This window comes from Oxyura jamaicensis, chromosome 4 (genome assembly GCF_011077185.1).
Source record: "Oxyura jamaicensis isolate SHBP4307 breed ruddy duck chromosome 4, BPBGC_Ojam_1.0, whole genome shotgun sequence".
NCBI lineage: Eukaryota > Metazoa > Chordata > Aves > Anseriformes > Anatidae > Oxyura > Oxyura jamaicensis.
In genome coordinates this window covers 46,021,102-46,044,068 of record NC_048896.1, presented here as the reverse complement: position 1 = coordinate 46,044,068, position 22,967 = coordinate 46,021,102, and the positions used below count along the sequence as shown (strand labels likewise).

At 44.2% G+C, this 22,967-nt stretch overlaps 1 protein-coding gene across 2 annotated transcripts in view; it reads left to right on the top strand.

Moving 5' to 3' along the window:
* Positions 1 to 22,967, top strand: part of TET2 (tet methylcytosine dioxygenase 2) — a 72,866-nt gene that overhangs the window by 33,425 nt on the left and 16,474 nt on the right. For both annotated transcript variants that reach the window (XM_035325540.1, XM_035325541.1), the window contains exons 2-3: positions 15,150 to 18,522; positions 20,754 to 20,844. In XM_035325540.1, coding sequence (XP_035181431.1) covers positions 15,195 to 18,522; positions 20,754 to 20,844 — 3,419 coding nt within the window. In that variant the 5' untranslated portion in view covers positions 15,150 to 15,194. The remainder of the gene's footprint in view (positions 1 to 15,149; positions 18,523 to 20,753; positions 20,845 to 22,967) is intronic.

Below are 22,967 nucleotides of genomic sequence, written 5' to 3'. Positions count from 1 at the left end.
CTTTGTTTTAGAATTCGGAAGAATAAAAGAAAAATGAATATAGAACCTTTTCTGTAGGACAGGCAGGGATTTGCCTGGATTTTCTTCCTTCCTCAGCAACTCTCAATGCTGAAATGAAAACAATAAAAACAATTCAACTGTGAGGACTGTGGAACCGAGGAAAGAAAGATTTCTGCCTTTCCATTACTGATTCGGTTTCCAGCTGAAAAGCATTTTGCAATTCAGCTTGTAAGACCGCTGACTGCGGTCCAAAGTTGTACGGGATATGAAAATACACACATTTATGGATTTGGGGGGTCTTCTAGGAATAGCCCTCTTCTGTAAGACAGCAAACGAATAATTAATTCTATAAGCAGTAAAGCAGCCACACAGGTCAGTGGGTGGATTTTGGAATACACATTCAGGAGTGTACAGGGCATGGACCTACAATGCAGCTTCTCTTAGAAACATGCAGTTCCTAATTTGTAGTATACAGTGACTTCATTTTAACTGAGCTTGTGCCACAACTACAAGATAACAAGTGAGAGAATTGGTCGATCTTCGCAGTTTATTTGACAGCATAACTTCATTCAATATACTTTCTAACTACAACAATGGAAGAGAAGGTTGATGATCTTTGCTCTTTGGACACATTGAGTACTTAATATTATCCATCGTTTTTCTTCACTCAGATATTATAAATCTATTTCTCCCTTTGAAAAGATGACGAATACAGAAAAAAGACTTTGAAATTATTTTTTTTTTCCTAAAAAAAAAAAAAGCTCACAGAAGAGTTTCCCTTCGAGCAAAGAACACAAAGAATGCAAATAAACATTGTCAAGCAAAGAAAGGAAGAAAGGCTCAATATGACAAAAGAAGAGCACTGTGGCAGTTATTGGGGCATGACCAATATACAAAATATCACTGACTTACTTTCCTGTTATTGAAAGTAGCACCTCTAAGGTACTGGAGTCTGTAATGTTTCTGTGCAAATGCCACAGAAACTAGCTGAGTCTAGCTGAGTTTTCCTGTCCATTGCAACAGATGCTAGATTTTATGCTCTGCTTTTCCATGCATAGTATGGGCAAATGACAGCATAAATAAAGTAACAGATTACTTTGTACTTCTTTAAGTAGCTGAATGCAACGTGAAAACTCCCTAAGGCTAAATCTAAAGCGATGACAAGGCCACAAGTGAAGTCCAAAGGGTTAACAAGAGCTGTTACCGCTGCCCCTCTCTTCAGTCTGTCTATTGAAAACCCACTAAATCTCAAGGCAGAGAAGTTCATTTAAAACTCTGAAGTATAGCTATTTCTCTTACAGCTATTTTCTTCTCTTATAGCTATTTCTCTTCTAAGCTATAAGAGAAACTATAAGCTTCTATACGAGGTATTGTCTGCATGCCCTGGACATGCAATGCAAATCTCCTCTGAAATGATAATGTGGGCATTGTTTGCTTTGACTGATCTAGTCCTGTATATTATAAATGTGTATCTGCACATTTGACAGAGGTGACAGCGAGCAACTTACATGCTTACCAAATGTGTGTTCCCAAGCCTTGTACATTGCTACGTACTTGTTATAGTAATTCTCTGAGTATGTATCCGTGACTGTGACCTGTATCAGCAAAATGACTGGCTGGGGCTGATGCCCTCCCTGTTTCAGCTGGAATGTAAAAGGCAGCCTAAGTGGTGTCATTTGCAACCCACAGCATCGCTCACAAACCCAGGGCTCACTGCAGGGAGCAGGAGGGCTCTCCAGAGACAGCCAGCCTCAAAGAAGTGGCTTCATAAATTCTGCAGCTGGTATCTCGGGTCAGATGAGCACGTCTCCTGGTACCAGGCTAGATCTGAGGAGAGGATTTCAGTGCAAGTCGGCAGGATCAGGGAAACGTGGAGTTGCTCTGCACTGGAAGATAGGGAGGCTCACGTGGGAAAGTTCCTATAAAGATTGATTTGAATCAAAGTATTTCAATTATTTGGAAATGAGCACAGTAGCTGCAAAGCAAGAGCTCAAACTTTCAATTAAGAAGGGAGGCTTTTCTCATCAGCCGTATCTGCGGGAATTAGCTGGATTCTTCTGCCTTCCTTGAGCCTTTGAATCACTATTAAAATTCTAAGCAGTAGACAAACACAGAGCATAGAAGATAAAACACCGCAATCATTTCAGCCAGAATTTCATTACAGTCCTCCTCTGACTCCTTCGCTTACAATGTTATGCTGTACGCATCCTTTTGTTGCTTTGCAAAAGGGAAGCTTTTTATAACCTGCAGGAAGAGTGGCAGCTTTTAGTTCTGCAGTCGGCCCCATATATGCTCTAAGTTCAGAGCTCACGTCGCTTTTAGCTCCGGAGCAAGGGAGGTGCCCTGGCACCAAACACCCAGTAAAGGCCCTTTTGAAGTCCAGGTCCGTTGGCAGCCCTCAGTAATTTCATCCCCCCAAAACTAACGTCGGTGTTTGTAGCCACCTAATGACAAGTCTCAAGCAGTAATTTCTAGTTACTATGCTGCCTTCCTTTGGCTTCAGCTTCCTGCAGCTCTGCAGAGCACATTCCCCTCGTCCCCATCCGCTTCCTCCTGTTAACCTTGTCATGGAAAATCTCTCTCAAAACCTCTCTCTTCCTTGCTGCTATCTGGAGTGCAGCAAACTTTCCTCCAACACAAACACAATCTGAGACAACAAACAGACCGAGAGTTATTACTGCTGACCACATATTTTAATCTTTTGTAGCAATTTCCTTTGCAATCCTGATCAGGCTTTTCAGCATGCATTAGATGCAGGCTCTCCGCAACGGGTCTCTTGTAAAGGGACCGCAAATCCTCCAGCTTTGCATTTCCCTTCCACCATCCCAAGCAATAGCGATGTGTACCAGCATCTAGTTACTTGCCTGATGCTGGGTTGATCAAATCGGATTTTAAAACCCAACATCAAAGAGGAGTCTCTTATTCTACCATGCAGATGTTATTCTTTTGCAAGGCTGCGCAGCTTGTTATAAAGCAACACTGCTTTTAGCGGAATCTCGGCATCTTTTCTTCAACTCACTGGCAGCAGCAGCACTGCTCGAGTTAAAGTGTTTTGGTTTTCTGGCTTAGCTTTAACATCTTTTTGCTGGTTTCTGAATATCTTGTTTTACAATAGCCTCCTTCAGGCAATGGAGTCCGGAGCAAAATTTAATCTTCAGAGAGCATAACAAAAGAAATCAGCCCTAGTTACCCAAAGATCATTAAGTAGTAGCAGCTGTTTTTGAGACATTGAATATTTTCAATGAAGCCAGCAAAGCTAAGGCTAAGACTTTATGCTGCCGGGGTATATTGCGGTGTACGAGGGTAGGGAGGCAAAAAAGCCAACAAATATTTCACGTTGCAGTACCCAGCGTCCTGAGTCACCTGTCATAATACCCCCACACCCCCAATCTCATTTTTAGTTCTAATTTTAGGTGCAACTAACTTTCCAGAACATTTGCTTAATCATCAATACCTACCATAAACTTTTAAAATCATTTTGGTTTGGGGAGTTGAAGCACGCTTCTGATATACTATACATCAATTACACGCAAGCTCTTGCGAGCTAGATGAGGCTGTTAGGAGGGGTTGTTTGCTGGGGAGCGTAATGAGCAGACAAACTGTCATTTATCATCGTTCCCCACCCTTCCCACAGCAGAAGAACTAGCTTGTTTTCTCATAATCAACCTGGCTGACCCTCAGGTTGTCAAAGCAAACATTACATGTCCTACATGTGGCATGCACGCTAGCTCTGACACCTGAATTAGACTCTTAGTATCCCGACTGCTGTCTCTTTCCCTCACCCCACTTTCTGATTTTTAGAGGAAAAGCAGCTGCTTATTCCCCCAAAGGCTGTACAGAAGCATTACCACCGAACACACATTGCGTTGTGTTTTCTTCTGAACAAAACCAGTTGAGTACAGCAAAGCTTAACGCACAGCTCTACCTTCCTGGCTTTGCGCCCAGCCCTGTCCTCTCCCCTACAGGTTTTGGGGAGGGGGTGGAGGAAGGAGCAAAGGTTTCTGTTGTCAGCTGCAATCACACTTCACGTGCAAGGGCACAAGCAAACCCACAGGAACATGACCAGCGCACTGCAAGGCATTCGTCCCTTCACCTGCACTCCTGACAGCCCAAGACCACCGTGCTTGTTAGACATCTGGCTGAAGGACCGAGCTGGCAAACACTTAACACGATCTTCCCAGGTGTGAGATTGTGGGGTCAGGTCCTCCTCACAGAGGTGCATATTCAAATCCCCAAACCAGGCACCCGACCCTTTGGAGGCGAGCTCACCTGCTGCCCTTCCAAAGAAGAGCGAGGAGAGGCCATTAAAATGCTCCTATAATTGTCACTGGCTGTAGCAATGATGCTTACCTAAGCTGAAACAAGTCCCAGCTATGATTAATGAGTTTCATTCACAGTCGTCCAATATCTCAGATTTGTATGTACTTCCCAGCTCTCTAAATGAAGTCGGGCGCGTACTGTACAGCGGCAGGCTCTGTGCACGCTGCTGCTCTGTGCTCCAAAAGCATGCCTGCGCTACGGACGGACAACCACCACTTGGTGAAGCGCTATCTCACGACTGGCTACATGAGGCAGGCTTTGCAGGAACTGACAACGCTTCCTTTAACTTAGCCGTCCCTCTACGTCGCTTAATATCCCCAAATATCAAAGGTCTTTCATTAGAGTTTCAAACTCTCTCAAGCCCACTCGGGCTACTGGATACCTCAGGAGACTGTGAACTGATTTGAGCCGGCAGTCGGTGGTGGCGAGTTGCCAGAATGAAGAACAACCGACTGTTTTCAAAGCTTTGAAAATATTTGAAAAGGAATGACAGAGAGAGGAGTGTTGAAGTTCCCTTTAGGACTGTTCAAATACCACTCTTCCAAGTGTCAGCTGCGGGTGTTTAAAAGTCTTAACGAGACTTAAAACTCAATCTGCCGTTTTTTTCCCCACTTTTTCAGCTTGGCGGCAGTGAATTCTCTGTCTCTTCATGTTGCATCTTGCCATAAAGAGGAAAATTTAAATGGGAGAAACAATGTGCTTTGCATTATTGGAAATTAAAGGAAACTAGGAACGGCAGCTCATTCTGGGATTCCAAGCCTTTCTCGGCACAGTAATCCCAAATTTTTATCCAGTCCTGTCATGTGGTAGAAGTGAGAAGCCTTCATGTTAGGACTGTATTTTTAAATAGGGATCCTGCTCGTGAAATCTCAACTTGTTTCTGGTTTCCAGTTTCTGGAACACTGAAGGGAGATTCCTCAGAAAGGCAAATGCTACAAGCCTCCCCGCGATGAGCCTTCTTCTCTAGGAGCTAACTAAACGCTCCTTGTCACAAAACATGCAAAGTTACCCCCATACTGTCCATTTATTTTTGAATGTGAAACAGCTGTAGGTATAATACAAGTTATTTGGAAGCAAGAATGTAACAGGATAAGAAGAAGCTGTAAAATTGCCTCAGTTTTGTGGAAGAACAAATTTCAGCCTGTAGTTTGATTCCCAGATCAGGATTAACCGTGTTCTTGTAAAGAAAAAACTAAATTTTCTTGTAAAATAATAAAAAGATAAAATTAGAAGGATGGGGAAGTGTGGGTGGAATTACTGTCGCCAGGAAAGTAACTACAGAAAATCTGATTTTCGAGTCAACCTTAAGAGGCTAGGCTGTATCTCCTTGATAACTACTGGCATGATGCGAAGTGGGTGTCTCTTGACTTTCAATTTGTTTGGGCCCCGGGCTGTTTTATCTAAGATTGGTTGATGCCCAAGTTCTTTTCCAACTAGTATGTCGAGTATTCAAAAAGAAAATTTAGCCCCACATCTACTAAAAGTGAACCTAAAACCTCCAACCTAAAAGCGAAGGGGACGGCAGCAGTATCCGTGCTGCGCATTTTGCTCGCTCAGGGCCGTGGCGAGGCAGCGCCAACTCCCACGTTTCTCTCCCAAAGCTGTGCTTTTATCAAGGTTAGATCTTCCACTGCTCTTGGGTTGTCAGCTGGCTCTGGTCATCAAAAACACCTTGTCTTTCATCTCCTGTACATCTGGAGAGGCAACTGTAACTATTTTCTCAGATGTAGATTTCAGTACGATAATCCACGCCATTGTTGCATGTAGATTGCAATAACCCACATTAAAACTTCTTCTGGAGACCACACACAAACGCAGAACGAAGCTGAATGGCAACTGTAGCTCCAGGGAGCATCTTCTAATAGATCTCTAAAAATGCATTAGATTCTTATCTTCTGTGGTGCCTCAGCAACAGTGGAAGTCAGAAGAGATGTCTGTGCCAGTAGTTTGCAGACTTAAACATATTGAAGTCAGAGGCTTTGAGGGAAGTGTTTAAGGGAACAGCCTCCACTGTAAAGTCCTGCTCCAAGTAGTGAGTTGGTTCTGTTGATTTCAATGTGATTTACACCGTCCCTCTCAAACTGAGGGAATAAAACTGTGACTTTAAGTACTGGGGGAGAGCAAAGTAATTCACACAGGATTTAGAGCATTTTACAGGCACATATCATAGCTGCTTGTATATCAGATGTCTTAACCCAGGGAAAATCCAGCAAAACGTGGTGTATGCATGAGCTCTCTGAGGAGCAGACCCTCACATTTGCTTTGTGACCTCGGTGCATCTGGTCTGGGAACAAATGGTGTGGACAGAGACCCACCCGGCAAGGAGATCGGATGTCACAGACTGGCTTGTTTACTCTGTCTAAGAGGGGAGCATTTGTAAGTCTTCAGTTATACAGTGGAAAAAAAACATGGCACAGAAGAAAACACGGATCTGCAAGTCAGTGGTAGACAGGAAGAGGTGATCTAGGTTTGTTTTGAATGGTAGAAACTTTCTAATAAGTAAGGTTAATGAAGCACTGCTTGTAACTGTGGGTTATCATGCAACCTTCATCAACAGAGACCTTTGAAAACAGGTTGGGTCATCTCCTCAGGCCCCTCACAAACCTACTTTCTCCATTTCTTTACAAGCTATTGGTTTTTAAGTCACACAAGGCACAAATAGAAAGAAAGAAAAAAAAGTCACAAGCGGGCATGAAAACCCCTTTTTAAGTCAAATCATGCAATGGTTAAAACAGCGCAAGCTCTTTCCAAACCCTTGTTTTGGCTCAACTCCTCCATCTTTGCCACCTGGAAGTAAAATCCCCCAGACCAGGCAGGCAGCATCTTGCAGGTGGGCACCTCGCAGCTCGCCGCCCCTGGGGGATCCCCGGCACCTGCCCCTCGGGCAGGCTGCAGCGCGCTGCCTGGCGCGGGAGACTCCTGTTGTTTCTCGACGGGCAGGAATCACAGCTGAAAATCAAGTTTTACTACAGCGTCCCGGCCTAGGTGTGGCGGAGGTATGGAAAAAAAGCAGAGGAGGAGTGTCTATAGGGGTTTAATACCGTAAGTGAGGCCAGCAGAGGGGATGAAAGCTATGCTTTGTCAGCTGGGGGCATCAGTCAGAGCGATCCTCGCAGTAATTGGCACTTGGGACAGTTGTGTTCTCCCCAGCCCCTCTCTCCTCTTGGTTTGGCCTTTTGGAGAAGAAATGTTAAGATAACTGCACCTCATCCAAAATTCTGGTTTCGGCAGAACTGGGAGACCCAACATGATTTCCTATTTGAAGTTCAAAGGATAATAGAAAAGAGAGCTGTGGAAACAGACTTTCTGAGGACACTGCTGCCCACAGCACTTCATTCTCTTCTGTTACTTTTCTTCCATCCAAATGCCAAACAGGACCATTTTTGTCCCCCCGTTTTCTAATATTACTGACCCAACACGATGAAATGCTGAAATCTTTTAGCAAGTCTTAAAGTCTGCCAGTGGCTCTTCCTTTGGGCCCTTACTTCTTTATAGTAAGGGCTGAAGAGAGGCAAGAGAATCTCACCCGTTGCTTCTAGCTCCCAAGGAGGATGCACTCTTAAATCATGAATTGCTCAACTCTGCCGGCAGCTGTGATGAAATCATCACGGATAACCGACCTTCGACTGGTGTCAGGAAGTGATCAACCCAAGAAATCCGTGCTATATCCAGGTCTGAAGCCAGATGGACAAAGATCACAGAAACTGAAAGATAATGATGACACTGACCTCTTGGTAACCTTCCCTAAATGGCAGGTTGATAACATCAAGTGTGTCTTGAAGAAAGGTTCAGCCACCAACGCTTGCTTATTCTGGCAAGCTTTCATGCTCCCAAAGAGGCACGCAGCACTACAGAGCTCAGCCAGAATGCTAGCAGCTAGCTATTGCTTTCAGATAGCTGATTTTAATCAGCCACCAATCTCATCATTACCATTTGACACATGGGTTAGCTGAAGTACCCAAGAGGAAATCACCCCTTGAATTCCACCATTTTTCAAGGAATAAACCGGTCTGAGTATTGATTCGGTACTTACGCACCAGATAATGCTGCCCATTCCACCTTGCCAGCCTTTACTTGATAAGCCTAAACCTAACGTAGCTGGCTGAAATGCAGAAAAACAGTGGCTTAGTTTTGCTTTTCTCCTCCAGCATTTTTCCTGATGTTGAATCCACAGTTGTTGGTGAATTGCCACGGTGATGCCCTGCTTGGCTTGCAATTTGAAACCATTTTGCTGGTACAGACTTCACAGGCAGGCACACAAAAGAAACATTTCTGGCTTTGCCCAGGCATAGAAACATCTCTCAGAGCATGCCTATTGGAGCATCCCCAGCTTTTGGGGCTCCAGCTCCCACCCCCACATTTTCTCTACTACAATTACCAAGTGCAGTGGCTCTTGCAAATAGCAAAGGCAAAAAGGTGTTTTAGGTCAGCTGCCCTGGCTTTGAGAAAGGTGCAAAACAGTCAAAGTGGTGCTCAAGAAATTGAGCAATACTGGTCTTAGAGTACATTGGCATGCCAACACCCATGGTTACACCAAACAGGGTGATGGGGCAGCATTACAGCTATGTGCGATGGCTTGTCGGTATAAACCACCCGGATCCAACAAACTTCAACTCAGCCACAGAAACGAGCTCACAACCAGCCAGAACAAGAGCAGGTGCTAACCGTGTCTTGAACATTCTGGTTATTGCAGCAGGAAGATCTTTTATCACTTAAATCCAGCCTGCTTCTGCAGATGGAGCTTTCCAGAAGCATTTCCAGTCTGGTGCTACTGGGGCGGCATGATGAGTGACTGGGAGAGCTGGGTTCTTCTCTTACAAGTGCTGCACGGTACAGTTAGGTGCAAAGCCTGGGTCATATAAGTGTAAGTGAGAAAAAACAGGAACTGCAGAGCTTGTGAGGTGACATTATAATTCCTATTTACTCACATTTCGTATTCCTGAATTCATTCCCTTCGCATAATTGGTTTTTTCCACCCATCCTGTAGAAGCATTTAATTGTCACTCTCCTTGATTTTATGCAACTGTCAGGTAGTGCAGTTATTCATGCCTGTGTAGGCTTTCTGCAGGACCCGGTCTTGTTGATGGTTATACAATGTAGCAAGGGGAAACCACTGGGCAGATCAGCTCAGCTTTACCCCCTTGCTCTCTGCTTTAAGGTCAAAAATCAACTGATTCAAGTGCTTTTGCGATTAGATCATTGCATCACTGAAATGCAAGCAGTGCTGTCAATAAATTGAAGGGGGGGCGAGCACTAGTTGGTTTAAAAATGCATGAATTATGAGGCTTCTAGCTTGGATAACGTTTAATGAATTATTAATCCTCATATTTCACAAATCCCATGCCCTTCACTCCCTTATGTCTGCTTATACCTATACTCACTAGTCACCGTTTTCCCTGTAAATTAAGGATAAATGAGGTAACAAATTTTAACCATCCCACATTTCCTCTCCTATTTGACACAGATTATTCATAGATCTAAATACCAGAGAAGACAATTACATTCATGTAACATGACCTCCTGCAGAATACAGTCACAGAGCCTCATCCAGTAGTTTCTACATTAACCCCATAACTGCTATTTAAAGCCACAGTAAGAAAACAAGATATATATTCATTTTATGAAAAAAAAATGTTTCTTAAGGACTTCAAGTGACAGAGGATGCACTGCATCTTTATGCAGTTTCTTTTCTTTTTCTTTTTTTTTCCATTTCTAACACACTGAATAAATATACTATCCAAATGAAGAGACAGCTGAATGCAGTACAGAAGGACCCCATTGTAAGCCCCAGAGCCCAGCTAACAACAGAGTGTCCTTGTCTTTCTGGGGCCCTCCTTCAAATCTGCAATGCACTTGCACTGCATTTTCCTCACCCACCGCACTTGCAGTGGGGCAGCAGTGATGCTGGTGGGTAAGAGAGCAAATCCTTCAGGTATGTTGTGGGGTTCAGAGCCTCAATTCACCTTTAGCATGAAAACAATCTCTATTTTGTAGGATAGCTCTGCTTCGAACAACAGAGCAGCTGCCACAGGAACCTTCAGCGAAGGCATCATGTGAGGCAGTCTGCAGTCCTCACTGCCATACCCTTCCACTTCCACTATAGGAAACTTCTTTCAGGCCAATGTGGGATTTGGGGTTGGATGGCACTGTATTTATTACAACCTACCAGCAATCCTGGCTTGGGAAGAAGCTGTCCTCAAAGGACAAACCACCCAGAGTGTGGGCAGGCATATTCCTGCCCCTCCCACTGGTCTCCATGGGGAAGCTTGCTTTGTTTCTCAGTGGGTAAGCGCAGAGCACCTCCAGTGCTAAACACATGCAAAATGCTTAAACTGTGCAACGGTTTCCACGTGTGCAACATTTTATCCCAACAATAATGAAAATGTTTCACTAATAAGAAGCTTTGATATGTTATCCAAGTTAACATCTTTTCTCTGTAGTGACTTTTTTTTTTTTTTCTCCCAGTGACTAAAGGAGAAAGCTTCTTGCCTACAGGTGTTAACCCAAGGCACAGCTGAAATAGAATTTATTAAAATAGACCAGAGAAAAATGACATGCCACGATAACCACACAGCTGTAAACCCTGGTGCTGAGCATCGTAACTGATTACACATCTTCCAGAATTAAAAAGAGAACACTGACTCTGAGTTAACCAGAAACAATATCACGTGTATTCTGTGAGTAAGTCCAGAAGATTTCAATTTTAGTGCTGACGTTCTTACAGTGAATCGCCTGTGCTCTGATGAATTGCACTTGGTCTGTTACGGTGGGATTCAGTACTGCTCGGCAGGCGTCAGTACAGAGCTCTGCGTTACAGACTGCTCCTCAGAGAGACCTTAGAGTTAAAACTTGAGACTTGCAATATTTGTCTGCAAATGGAGCTTTCTGACAATGCCGTGTATGAGCGTCCTTAGGAAGGACAGCAGTTCAGCCTTTAGACCTCTTTGCCAAGGCATGAGCTTCTGAGGAGAGAAGAGGTGCAGTTCTGCAGGGCAGAAAAGCCTCTGAGGAGGTGTACTTCCAACCCAGCTAACCCTAGAAGGGGGAGCCACCCGTCAGACATCCCACCTTCAGTCCTTTCAGGGCCATGAGTACTCTAACGCAGCATTCCCCTACCTACTTTTTCTGTGGGGTTTCTTGCCCAGTTTTGAAAAGATTGTGCTCCCCTGCAGCAGGTGTTTGTCCAGTCCTTCATCCGAGCCGCTTTGCACTCACAAAGTCCCGAGGTAGGGGTGCTGTACAAAATGAGGTATGAATCTCTAGAACTGGCTTAAATTAAAGAAAGATTTTCCATGGGGAAAGCAAACAAACAACAACAAACCATAGCTAAAAGTACTTGTGTTGCCATAGGACTGCTTGCCACACACATAACGGTGCCCTCCACAGCCTTTCCGTTTTCCTGTATTGTTAGAGGTGGCAGGAATATGCCAAACTCACCCATAAACCTAAAAAATCTCCAAGTCTCTTTCAGTGCTCGGTTTCCAATTTGTGCCCCATATGTGGGGAGAAATAGATGTACATACATGGCTTATATTTGCGAAAGTCAAACAGCGGTGGACTGAATTATAACCTGAATGCATATTGGTGGAATGAGATGCTGATCCATTTGCACAGTAATGTGCTATATTTAAGTCACGCATCGTGGCATCTTCAAAGAGGCCAGTCATAATTATGATGGATTAGACTGCAGAGTCAGTCCTAGATGCAGTAATTGTTTCACAGATGCTGCTGATGTGACTTGAATTTCTAATGAATTATAGCTGAGGAAGAACATGTAGAGCTACTAAATGGTCTGAATAAAATACAGCTATGGGAAAGAGAAAAATGCCTAACTGCTAACTTAGGGAAAGGCAGATCTACTCTGAGGGACAGACTTATCACCCCACGACAATGATGAAGTGCAAAGACTTTGTACAAATGCAGAGACCTCTTAAGGCCCAGCCAGGTCTGCTGAGTAGTAGCATCAAGAATATCTTCACAGTGCCCTAGTTAAAACCAGTAATAAAGGCACGGCTGCCACTTGCCTTTTGCCAGTTTTAAATTACAAATAAGCACCGTGATTGCTTGAGCTACACTTGTGCTAAGAAGCAACTCAAGAGGATTGCGAATAACAGAGCGTAGATAGAGAGGCCAAATGTAATGTAAAGTCACCACAACCCCAGTTGCACTTTAAAGAACGTAGATCTGGCACTTTTAATCAATGAACTAACTTAGTATTTTGAAGAACTGAGTGACTGCCCTCTGCAATGCCTAAGACCAACGCCTTTTACACCGGGGTTGATCAGAACTCAGGGGAATCGGTTGACTCACACCATGAGGTTTTTGAGAATACTGTGAATAATAATCCTTGCCACGCAGTGAAAATAACCTTGTGGTTTTTAAGGGCAGTGTGAGCCTAAGACTCTCTTCTGAAGCCCAGATGCATTCCTTCAAGGGGTACGCTAACTTTAACCAAGTCAGACAGCTGCCGCTTCTAAACAAAAAAGGTGGTTTTACCTATTTGTAAGAAGCCAAGAAGAAAGATCATCTGGGAACTCTTAGGTGGAATTAAGCTGTAACCCATCTAGTACATCAGAACACGACAAAAAAGACAGACGTTGAGGGCTGAAGGAAGTTTCTCATGGCTCAACCACAGACTAATTTTTATTGTTTGTTTTTGAAGAAATAAATATTTTAGAAGCAGTTTGACAGCACAGTGTTAATTACTACGGTTCCTTTTATTTCATTTCTTACTTGTGAAATAGAGCAGCCTACACACTCATGTCTGAGCTGTGGTTCAGCTGCAGTTTCTAGGAATGAAAGGTGTGAAGGCAAAGAATGGTTTTCAAATTAGGCTGACATCTTATTTTTTGAGACACTCTCGGAGCATAATTCTGCCGCCCAGCCTAGAATGACACATCAGAGGAATCCTTCTCATGCTGCTTTCTCTCTAGAGTGGAATACAGTCTCTGGGAAAGCTACAAAGGCTCATCTCTTGGGGTGCTTTAAAGCTAGCTTGGGAAATATACCAAAATATATGTAGAAGGGAAGAAGCTTGCCTTACCTTGCCAAGAACATAGAGAAGATGGACAAATGTTCTTTTCCATTGCCATATTCTTTGCTTTCACTTCAAAATCTCTTTAAGTCCTGATATTTGCAGAGAGAACTTCTCTACTTCCGTCACACAAAAGATAAATTCATTACAGAAAGTAAAGAACTCCAGGAGGTCAAAAGTAAATCTAAGACCTAGTTTGGGATAAGGATGAAGTGAATCCAAGTTGTCATGTAGGTGCTTGCCAGTCAAAATTTATGTTTGAATTGTCCTGATACCAAAATTAGAGGTGTAAGCAGATGTGCTTCTGCCAGAAGTAATGAATCTCAGGCATTGATATTACCTTAAAAAGCATTTTAGAATCGTATTGCTGAGTTGAGTAAAGGAATACTGCACTGAAAACTGTAGGAATTAGATGTTCCTTAGCATCTTTTTTCATTTTTTTATAAGATTAATGTAGGATACATACATAAGCAGAGCAACTGTGATGATAGAAGTTTTCCAGTGTAGCAGTTACTCCTGTGTAGTGGCAACGGCCGCCACGTGCAGTGCTGGTGCTGACTCTGCAGTCCAGCCAGGCACAGCCTGGTAACGGGGAAGCCTTCGAATTCACATTTACACAAACTAAAAATAAAGCCTGCAGGGCAAAGACGTGCATGAGTCCAAATTTTCTGTGTGATCTCACATCTGGAAGACCCTCTGCCAGTCTGTCTTCTGTCATTCACAACTGTTTGAGAACCATAAAGCCAACAAAGAATAAATTACAAGCAGAGTCAAACAATGGCTTTATGTTAACCAAGATTGTGAATTTTCTGTGAATTGTAAATTTTCTATGAATTATCTCCGTTAACCAGGATCTTGGGAAGATCCATGAGAACAGAATTAGATTGTTGCTATATGGAATTTGTTCACTGCGCGTTGTCGGTACTTTTAGCTAAAGAAAAAAATATTTTTATAAATAAAATATAAAGGTTAAAGAAGAAAATAGGACTTCATCTCCAAACAAAGAAGGAGCTTTGAAGCTCAGTTCAAAACCCTAATGCAGAGTTTAAGCCACACCTGATGTCTATAGTCTAAATTTAAAAGAATATCAATACCTGAAAAAATACCATTTCCATCAAACCTTTCTGAAATCTCTTAATTTGTTTCTATCAACATTATCAAGATGTTGTTGAAGTGTAAGAATTCCTACGGATGGCAATCATGCGACGCTTTGTCTCATGTGTGGATTGTGCCACTTACGTGGGCTTTTGGAATGCCAGTTTTAAAAGACCTTGTCAGACAGCTGAAGACTGAAAAAAGGAGGTTTTCCCCTCTAATTGGCAAGCTTGGTGGCAATAATCCTTCAAGTCACACAAAAAGGGTTTGGCACACTTAATCAAATAACAGGATTAGCACCGAGTCTGGGAACCAGGGTTTCTGCATGACTTTCTGCCTTACTAAGGAGAAAAAGCAGTGACAAGGAAGCCTATGCAAATCATTCAAAAGCAGAGAGTATTTTTTCCACCATTATGAGAGCTCTTTTTGGCAAAACAGCTGTTTGTGTGTTCAGTGGGGGTAAGGAACGGGTCTGTATTTTCACACTCTTTTCATCCTGAAGAATAAACCTGCAATAAGGGGGATGCATGGAGCTGCCAAATCCAACAGAGCAGTGAGCCTCCCTCCCCTCAGGTGCTCCCGCTAGCTGCTGTTGCGTGTAGCAACCGGTCGGGACGGTGGGTGCAGGAATCAGTAATCTGCTGTCTGTTGAGTGAAACTAGACCTGACTTAGTTCTCTCCCGTTTCTTCTCTCTCGCAGATACGTTCAGAGGGTAGCCTTGTGGATGGCCCCGGAGCAGGCCAGATGGAACAGGACAGAACCAACCATGTTGACGGCAATAGATTGAGTCCATTTCTAATACCGCAATCTTCTCCCGTGTGCCAGGCAGAGCCTTCTGCAGTGAAGCTACAGAATGGAAGTCCGGCGACAGAGAGGCCTGAAGTCGAAGTAAATGGAGACCACAAGCGGCTATTCATTAAAAGCAACTACGGAGCGCCCCACGTGAAGGGAAATCCGAACCACCGCGTTAGCCCTGACCTTTTACAAGAAATGAAAGTATGCTCCAAATATATGCAAAATGGTGGGATTAAACGCACTTTTAGTGAGCCCTCTCTGTATGGACTTCACCAGAGCAAGAAAGTGAAACAAGACAAAGAGGTGAACGGAGAAAAAGCTGAGCCAGATGATAACTATGAAAAACCAAGCGTCTCCAACTGTTACAGTGAGAAGAAAGCTGAGAGCTTTACAGGACAAGAAAATGAAGCCTCAGAGTTGATACCGTCTACAAGATACAACAGTGGTGGTTCTGAAAACCCTCATGACCTCCTGATTCAGAATGAGCAGGAGCGGGAAAACGTTCATTGCCACAACAGGGACATTGTCTTACTACTTAAGAACAAGGCGGTGCCAATGCCTAATGGTGCTACAGTTTCTGCCTCTTCCATGGAAAGCATGCATGGTGAACTCCTGGAGAAAACACTGTCTCAATATTATCCAGAACATGTTTCCATAGCAATGCAGAAGAACACATCTCATATCAATGCCATTACCAGTCAGGCTACTAATGAGTTGTCCTATGAGACAACGCATTCATCCCATACCTCAGGGCAGATCACTTCCCCACAGACCTCAAACTCTGAGCTGCCTCAAGTGCCAGCTGTAGTGGTTACTGAGGTCTACAGTGCAGAAGACTCCAGTAAACCACCTGTATTGCCAGGTAGCTGTTCGCTTCAGAAACCAGAACTAGAGCTACAGCAACAGATTCCAGGCTATGATACACACCAGTTATCTGTAGGAAACAGTACTGTTCGTGGAAGTGTAGGGCAGGTTCCCAACCAAGACCTCTCTCTAAGTTCCAGCAGTAACCTGCAAGCTCAGAACACCGCTCTGGAAAGGTTTTCTGAGCAAGCAGAAAATAATGGTGCTTTCTTTAAACAGAACTCAATGTTTCATAAAGATTCCTCCACTCCTCCTGCTCCAGAAATGAACAGCGCACTGTCCGGTGTGGTGCGAGAAGGACGCCACTCCTATGACAACAGCGGCGAGGAAACTCTTCCTGGAGAGATCGAGAACGAAGGGCAGCAGCAGGGACTGGTGCCAGAGAGTCCCAGCCTCAGCCAGCAGCAACTTCACCCTCCGCAAAGACTTCCGCAGCAGGTGCCAACGTCGCAACAAGATGTCAGCGAAAGCAATCCCCGAGCTGCTGCAGCCGCCTTGATTCAGCAGCACCCAGAAGAAATGCCGCCGCCGCCAGAGCCTCCCCTCCAAAGCCTGCAGGCGTGCGGAAGTGATGGTGAGTTGCCACAACGCTGTCAGCATTTCCCAGGACAGAGAGAACCCGAGATTCCTCCTGACAAAGAAAAGGACCAAGCAAAAGAGTCTGTGCAACAGCCTCAGTGTTACTCGAAGCCAGCCTGGATTGAGTTGGTTTCCTCACAGTTCCGCCAGGGAGAGCCTCCCCACAAGCCCAGTGAAGCGTTACTCCGATCAATTCTTCAGTTCCAGGCAAACACACCCGAAACAGCCTATACAAAGCAGTATCCTGGAAGTCCTGATGCATTAAAGGGGCCGTCGGGACAGCCCCAGAGCCAGAAGATAATGCAACAGGAACAAATTCCCCCGCTGTACAAAAGCGAGACCTCCCAGCTGCAGCCGCATCCCCCAGCTGACCCCCAGCTGCTGTTCCAAAAACACTCGCCGCAGCCCCAGCTCACCAAGATGGATCCCCCCCTCAAGTCCCAAGTGCAGCAGCACCCTGCGCAGCAGCTCCATTTCCAGCAAAGACCTGAACAACCAGCCGAACCGACCCTAGGGGCCCCGCTGAAACAGCAGCACTTGAATCCCCCGCCAGGGGAAAGCGAGCAATTCTTGCATTCACAAATTTTGCAACAGATGCTCCAAAAGCAGGCACAGCAGACCCAGCTGCCCTGCAGTCCGCAGCTAACCCCCAACCAGCAACAGGCTCTGCAAATGAGAAGTAAAGAACCGCCCCAAGCCATCTCCCATTCCCAAAGCACCCTGGAGCAGCAGCTAGACAGGGCATCCTTCAGCCAGCTTAAAGCAGATGAGTGTTTTCAAACTGGGAATAAGTACATAAAACCGGCTGCCTTCCCGCTGCACAGCCCTCAGCTGGGGCTAGAGCAGGTACAGAACATGAACAACAAGGCTCCCCTCTACAGTCAGAAAACAAACGCCGGTCTGCAGCATCCCTGCCCAAACAACGTGCACTTGATTTCTGAGAAGGAAAATGCCGTGAATGTCAAACGCTTCGGGGCCAAGAAAATGCACGTGCAGTATTTTTCAAACAACTTTCCCCCCAAGCAAGATGCGAATCACTGTTTTCAAGAACAAGAGCAACAGACACAACAAGCTTCAGTGATACAGCTGCCGCTCCAGCAGACACAAGGCTACGGGGGCAGCCTGAGTCAAGAGCTCCCCAGCCACCAAGCCCCGCAGATGCCCCAGCGGTACTTACCACACAGCCAGCAAACTCCCCCGCACGCCCCAGAGCAGAGAGGCTGTCATCTGCAGACCCAAACCCAGAAGGATTTTCAAAAGCACGCTGCCCTAAGGTGGCATCTCTTACAAAAACAGGAGCAACAGGCGTACCAGCATCCCAAACCCGAGCTCGGCCCCAGCACAGCACGCAAGCCTATCAAAATTGAGGCTGGCACAAAGTCTAACGTCTGCATGCGTCCGTCAACTGGACAGCTAGAAAACAAAATGTGGAAAAAAACAATTAAACAAGAGAATCAGCACTTCAGCTGCGAGAACATGCAGCAAAAGAGCATCATTGAGACAATGGAACAGCAGCTAAAACAGATACAGGTCAAATCACTGTTTGATCACAAGACTTTTACTGTCAAATCACCTAAACATGTGAAGGTTGAAACAGCAGGCCCTATTACCATCCTATCGAGAAACACCTGTGCTGCAGAATTTGACACTCAGACCCCGATCTCAGAACAGCAAGCAAACTCGTCTGCTGAGAAAACCCCGACCAAAAGAACAGCTGGAACTGTTCTCAATAATTTTTTAGACTCACCTTCCAAGTTACTGGATACTCCTGTAAAAAATTTATTGGACACACCTGCCAAAACCCAGTATGACTTCCCATCTTGCAGCTGTGTTGGTAAGTGCTGAGAGGTGTACTAAAAGCATACAAGTTCACAGCAGGGAAACTAGCCTTCGAGTTCAGATTGCAGGGGTTAGTCGGGTGTTTTTGTTGGAGGTTGGGCTTTTTATTTTTCAGAACAGCAATTAGTAAAAACTTACAGGAATTTTTCTGCACTTACGCCTGCTCCCCTTAGCCAACCCTACACGTGGGCCCTTGCTCAGTATTTCATAAAGTTACCTACCTGCTTTTACAGTCAGAAAGCCTGCAGACGGTAACATATCCTCTCACTCCCATTCTCCTTAAGCAGCAGACATGTATTAACAACATGCTGATAAAAAGTAGGTCACAACTTTATAATCTAATGTATTTGTCAAGGCTAGATATAGTGTTTATAAAACATGTATTGGGTCCAAAACTTGCGATCCTTACTCCATTTTGTGCTCTAGCAGTGAGATTGCTGAAGTTTGCCTCAGTAAAACCTAAGCAAGGAAGGAATGCTAGATTATTCCTCGCTTGTTGCAAGAGTTTATTGCCCTGTTGACTCACTTGTCTACTGCAAGGCTAAGCAGTTTCTTAGAGAAGCCATACAAGCAGTAAGGGGGACCCTTGGTATTTCTTCACAGCACACCCAGTCCCCAGAAGCAGAAGAACTGAGCAGAGGGAAGAAAAGCACAGCATCAGGCAAGGCCCTGTACCCCAAGCTTTCATACACTGGCACCACACGTGGCCAGGCATTTTCAGACTCTACCACGGGATAAATTATTCAGACTGAAGCAAAAGGTACAAGTGCTTCAGCACCAACCAAGAGAAAAGTAAAATCTTTGTTGTAAGTTTCACTTACTGGCCCTAACAGCCTGGGATTTCACACCAGCTAAAAAGGGAAGTTGAAGCAATGCTCCTCCAAAACTGCAAAATGGACCTTTTTGTCTTTTCAAATGCCTGGGGTTGCGTCTCAGAGATGCTCCATGGGAGCAAAAAGAGAAAGTAATGGATTTTCAAAGCTCCCAGGAAGGAAACTAGAAGCCCGTTCCTTGCTGTTCCTTTTTCTTTTCTAAGAAATAACCTATAACATGTAGAGGTTTTTTTTTTAACCCTAGAATTGTTTTGTTTTGGTTTAAGACCATTCTCCAATGCAGTTGGCAAAACTTTTTTCAGGCAATGATTTCGTTATTCTTCTTCTTTTTTTTCCTTTTTTTTGTAGCCAGTTCTGCAGCTCCTAACTGAGCAAGAAGAGCTTATTTTCCACTCACATTTTAACTCTTCAGTCTCAGCAGACCCTTTAGGAAATAAAGGAGCATGAAACCCAGATCCTGTCCTCTTTGAAGACCCCATTGCTACACAGTCATTGATAGAGCTTATTTTCTTTCCCATCAGTATTTCTTTTTAAGGAGATGCAAGTTAAACCATTTCTTCATCGACATGTTCAGATTTATAGCATGCCTTTGTCATGCTTCCAGAGGCTGTACGTCGAGAGCCGCATCATCTCACTCAGCCTCTGGAGTTAGCATCCCAGAGAGCCAGCCCTCAGCCAGGTCAGCAAAGCCCCACCTGCTCTCCTGCACCCCAGCAGAGCATTTCCCTTGTGCTCCTGGAGCCTGCCTCCCTGTATCAAAACGAACGCACAGCATCTGCTGTGAGTGCTGGCATGGTCCTAGCTACACACACAGAACAGAGGCCACGTTCTTAGCATGCAAGCAGTTTGAGTAAGCCTCATGCAGGATTTATTTCAGCAAACTTGCTTTTTTCATTTCACAGAGACTTTTTGTGGGTGGCAGAAATTCTCTGTGCAACCTTAACGGCCACTTTCTCAAGCTGTAGGTTCCTATGTAACATGTCTGCTGCAAAACAAGTACTGTACAGCTCACTAATGTCAATATTTACCATTGGTATCCCATTTCTCCTCCTTTCTAGATATTGGGAGAGGAGGAAGTGGGAGAAAGAGAAACAATCATTCAGTGATAACAGGAAAATGCCTTTTGAATTTCAGTGTAAAGCCTGAGATGTGAAACAACTGTTTGTGCTAGCAAAAAGCACACAGTCCATATCATGGCTATTTGCAGAATGAGCCACGTGCTTTGCATGTTTTGTACAAATTTCATGGGCGTACTTTAAGACATAAGTGTTTGAAAACTGACCCGAGACCCAACAGCAGTATTCTAGCCAGCTAGATGTAAGTTTTGCAATGTGACTTTTTTACGGTAAAGAATTAAGGTTCGAAGTAATAACTTTTATTTTGTTTTAAACAGAGCAAATTATTGAAAAAGATGAAGGTCCATTCTATACCCATCTAGGAGCCGGTCCTAATGTGGCAGCTATTAGAGAAATCATGGAAGAAAGGTAATTAGTGCAAAGGCACAGGGCAGATTAACGCTTATCCTTTTGTGGATGTCAGAATTTTTCCAGCTTTTGCACATAAAGAAATAAACAATTGCAAATCAAGTAATTACTTGTAGGCTTAGCTCCCCCCGTGTTGCCAACATGACGCGCTGTGCTATTCACCAGAGAGTCACAATATTTGACAGGGCTAATAGTCGGCTGGCTGGCACGGGCTGCGCGCTTTGAGACCGACGCCAGCAAACCCGAGCAGGAACAAGTATTCACCAGGCTGCCAAGCCAGGCAAGGCGGCTGGCAATGGCTCTCACAGCAGGCATGGACCTGGTGTTCCCTCTTCATGCGAGGACGCCAAGGTGGGAGGAGGACGGAGGGCAGAATACCAGACTCCAAAATTATCTCTCTCCTCCCCGCCCGCCAATTAAGTATATAGTGCAACCCTAAAGGACTAAACCTAACTCAGTCACTTCCAGAGGTGTGGAACAAGGTTACTAGATGGGATTTCAGCCCAATAATCAAGAAGTAGTTTTGTGACAAAAGATCCCTCTCCCTCGGAGTATTGCACAAAACCAGCCTTATCTCAGCTGTGGATATTCCTGCATTGCGTTGCATCCTGTAATGTATATGTTACCCAAAGTCAAACCCAACAAGGGATTCTGAATGGTACAGAATGGATATATGATCTACGCTATTTAGAAAAAGGTAAAAGTGCAAAATCCACCAGCATTTCTAAGATATAAAATAAAACTCTTCACGCAAAAATGGCTTCGGCACTGTGGATTCTGCATTACTTGTAGGTTCTGGAAAGCACAGACAGTAAAGGCCAGGTTTTTAGTGGTATCTGGGAATTCAGTTCCCTTCTGAACAAACAAGCAAACAAAAGCTCCCCAGTAAATCAGAGACAGATGGGAATTTGATTTGTTAATACCTTAAAACTCTGAACACCAAAAGCAAATAGGTGTCTGTGCAGCGCTTGTCTTGAGCTAAGAACGGTTTCTCAGCAGGGTCTGCTCGCTTGTGCTCATCACTGCACGGCCATGGACCATTAATGACACATTAAATCCTTAGGATTATCTCTAAGTGATTAGTCCTAAGGTCCTTTCTCTTAGCACCTCCTTCCCTGTAACTGCTGGGCAGGGCTTGCCCCACTACTTGTTTGCAGCTTTGTGAGCGGCTCAAATGCATGTAAGCTGCACAAATCAGCTGCTTCTTGGGAAGGGGGAGTGAACGCTGACCCTCCTGAGAAGCTTCTTACAATGTACCTCCAAGGCTCTAATTGACCGTTTAATTCTTTAATATTCACAAATAGTACATAAAACAGGGAAGTCATTCATGTCATCATGTCAATTATTAGAGATGAAACTTTTTTCATTTCTTGACTTGGGAATGTGATTTTCCATCCTTAATACCGACCTTGTCTTTTTTTCCTTTTCCCGTCCCATTAATTTCATTTCATGTTGGCAGAAGGAAATCCTGAGAGATTACAGACAACATACGTATAGGCAGCCAGGTTCAGCAGAGTCTAACAGAAACTGCTTGAACAATGGCAAGCTTACAACTGTTCATATTGCATGAACTGTGTGATCCCAGGTCAGAAGAACTCCAGAGCTCCTTCTTGTTAGCTAATTTTGTATCCCTAAGAATAAAAAAAAAAAAAAAAAGAAAAAAACACTCTAAAGAAATTCTCAAGTACATGTGTACAGTTGGTGACATTATTCACAACCTAAGCACTTTTAAACTATCTTCCCATGACCACGAATTGACTTTTAAGGTATTAGCACTGCCAAACAAACCAGGATTTGAATTGATACTGATAGTTGATATTTTAGTTACACTAGTTTCTTGCAGAATCCATGGTGGATACATATTTTTTACCTCTTCCTTCTCCCAGTCCCTACTTCATGGTCAGTGAATTTTGCTCCCATTTTAAGCCAATGAGCTCTGGACTGAAAGCAAGCATGACAAAAATCAGGCACAAATTCTTCTGTGACAGTTGAAGAGATGTGAGACAAAGCCCATTTCATTTGCAGTGCTCAAGATAGGTCGATAGTGGCATCCACACAGTTGTCCTGCAATCCAGATCAGCAGACTGATAGAAAATGTTAAGATTGAAAAATGTTTATGTGGC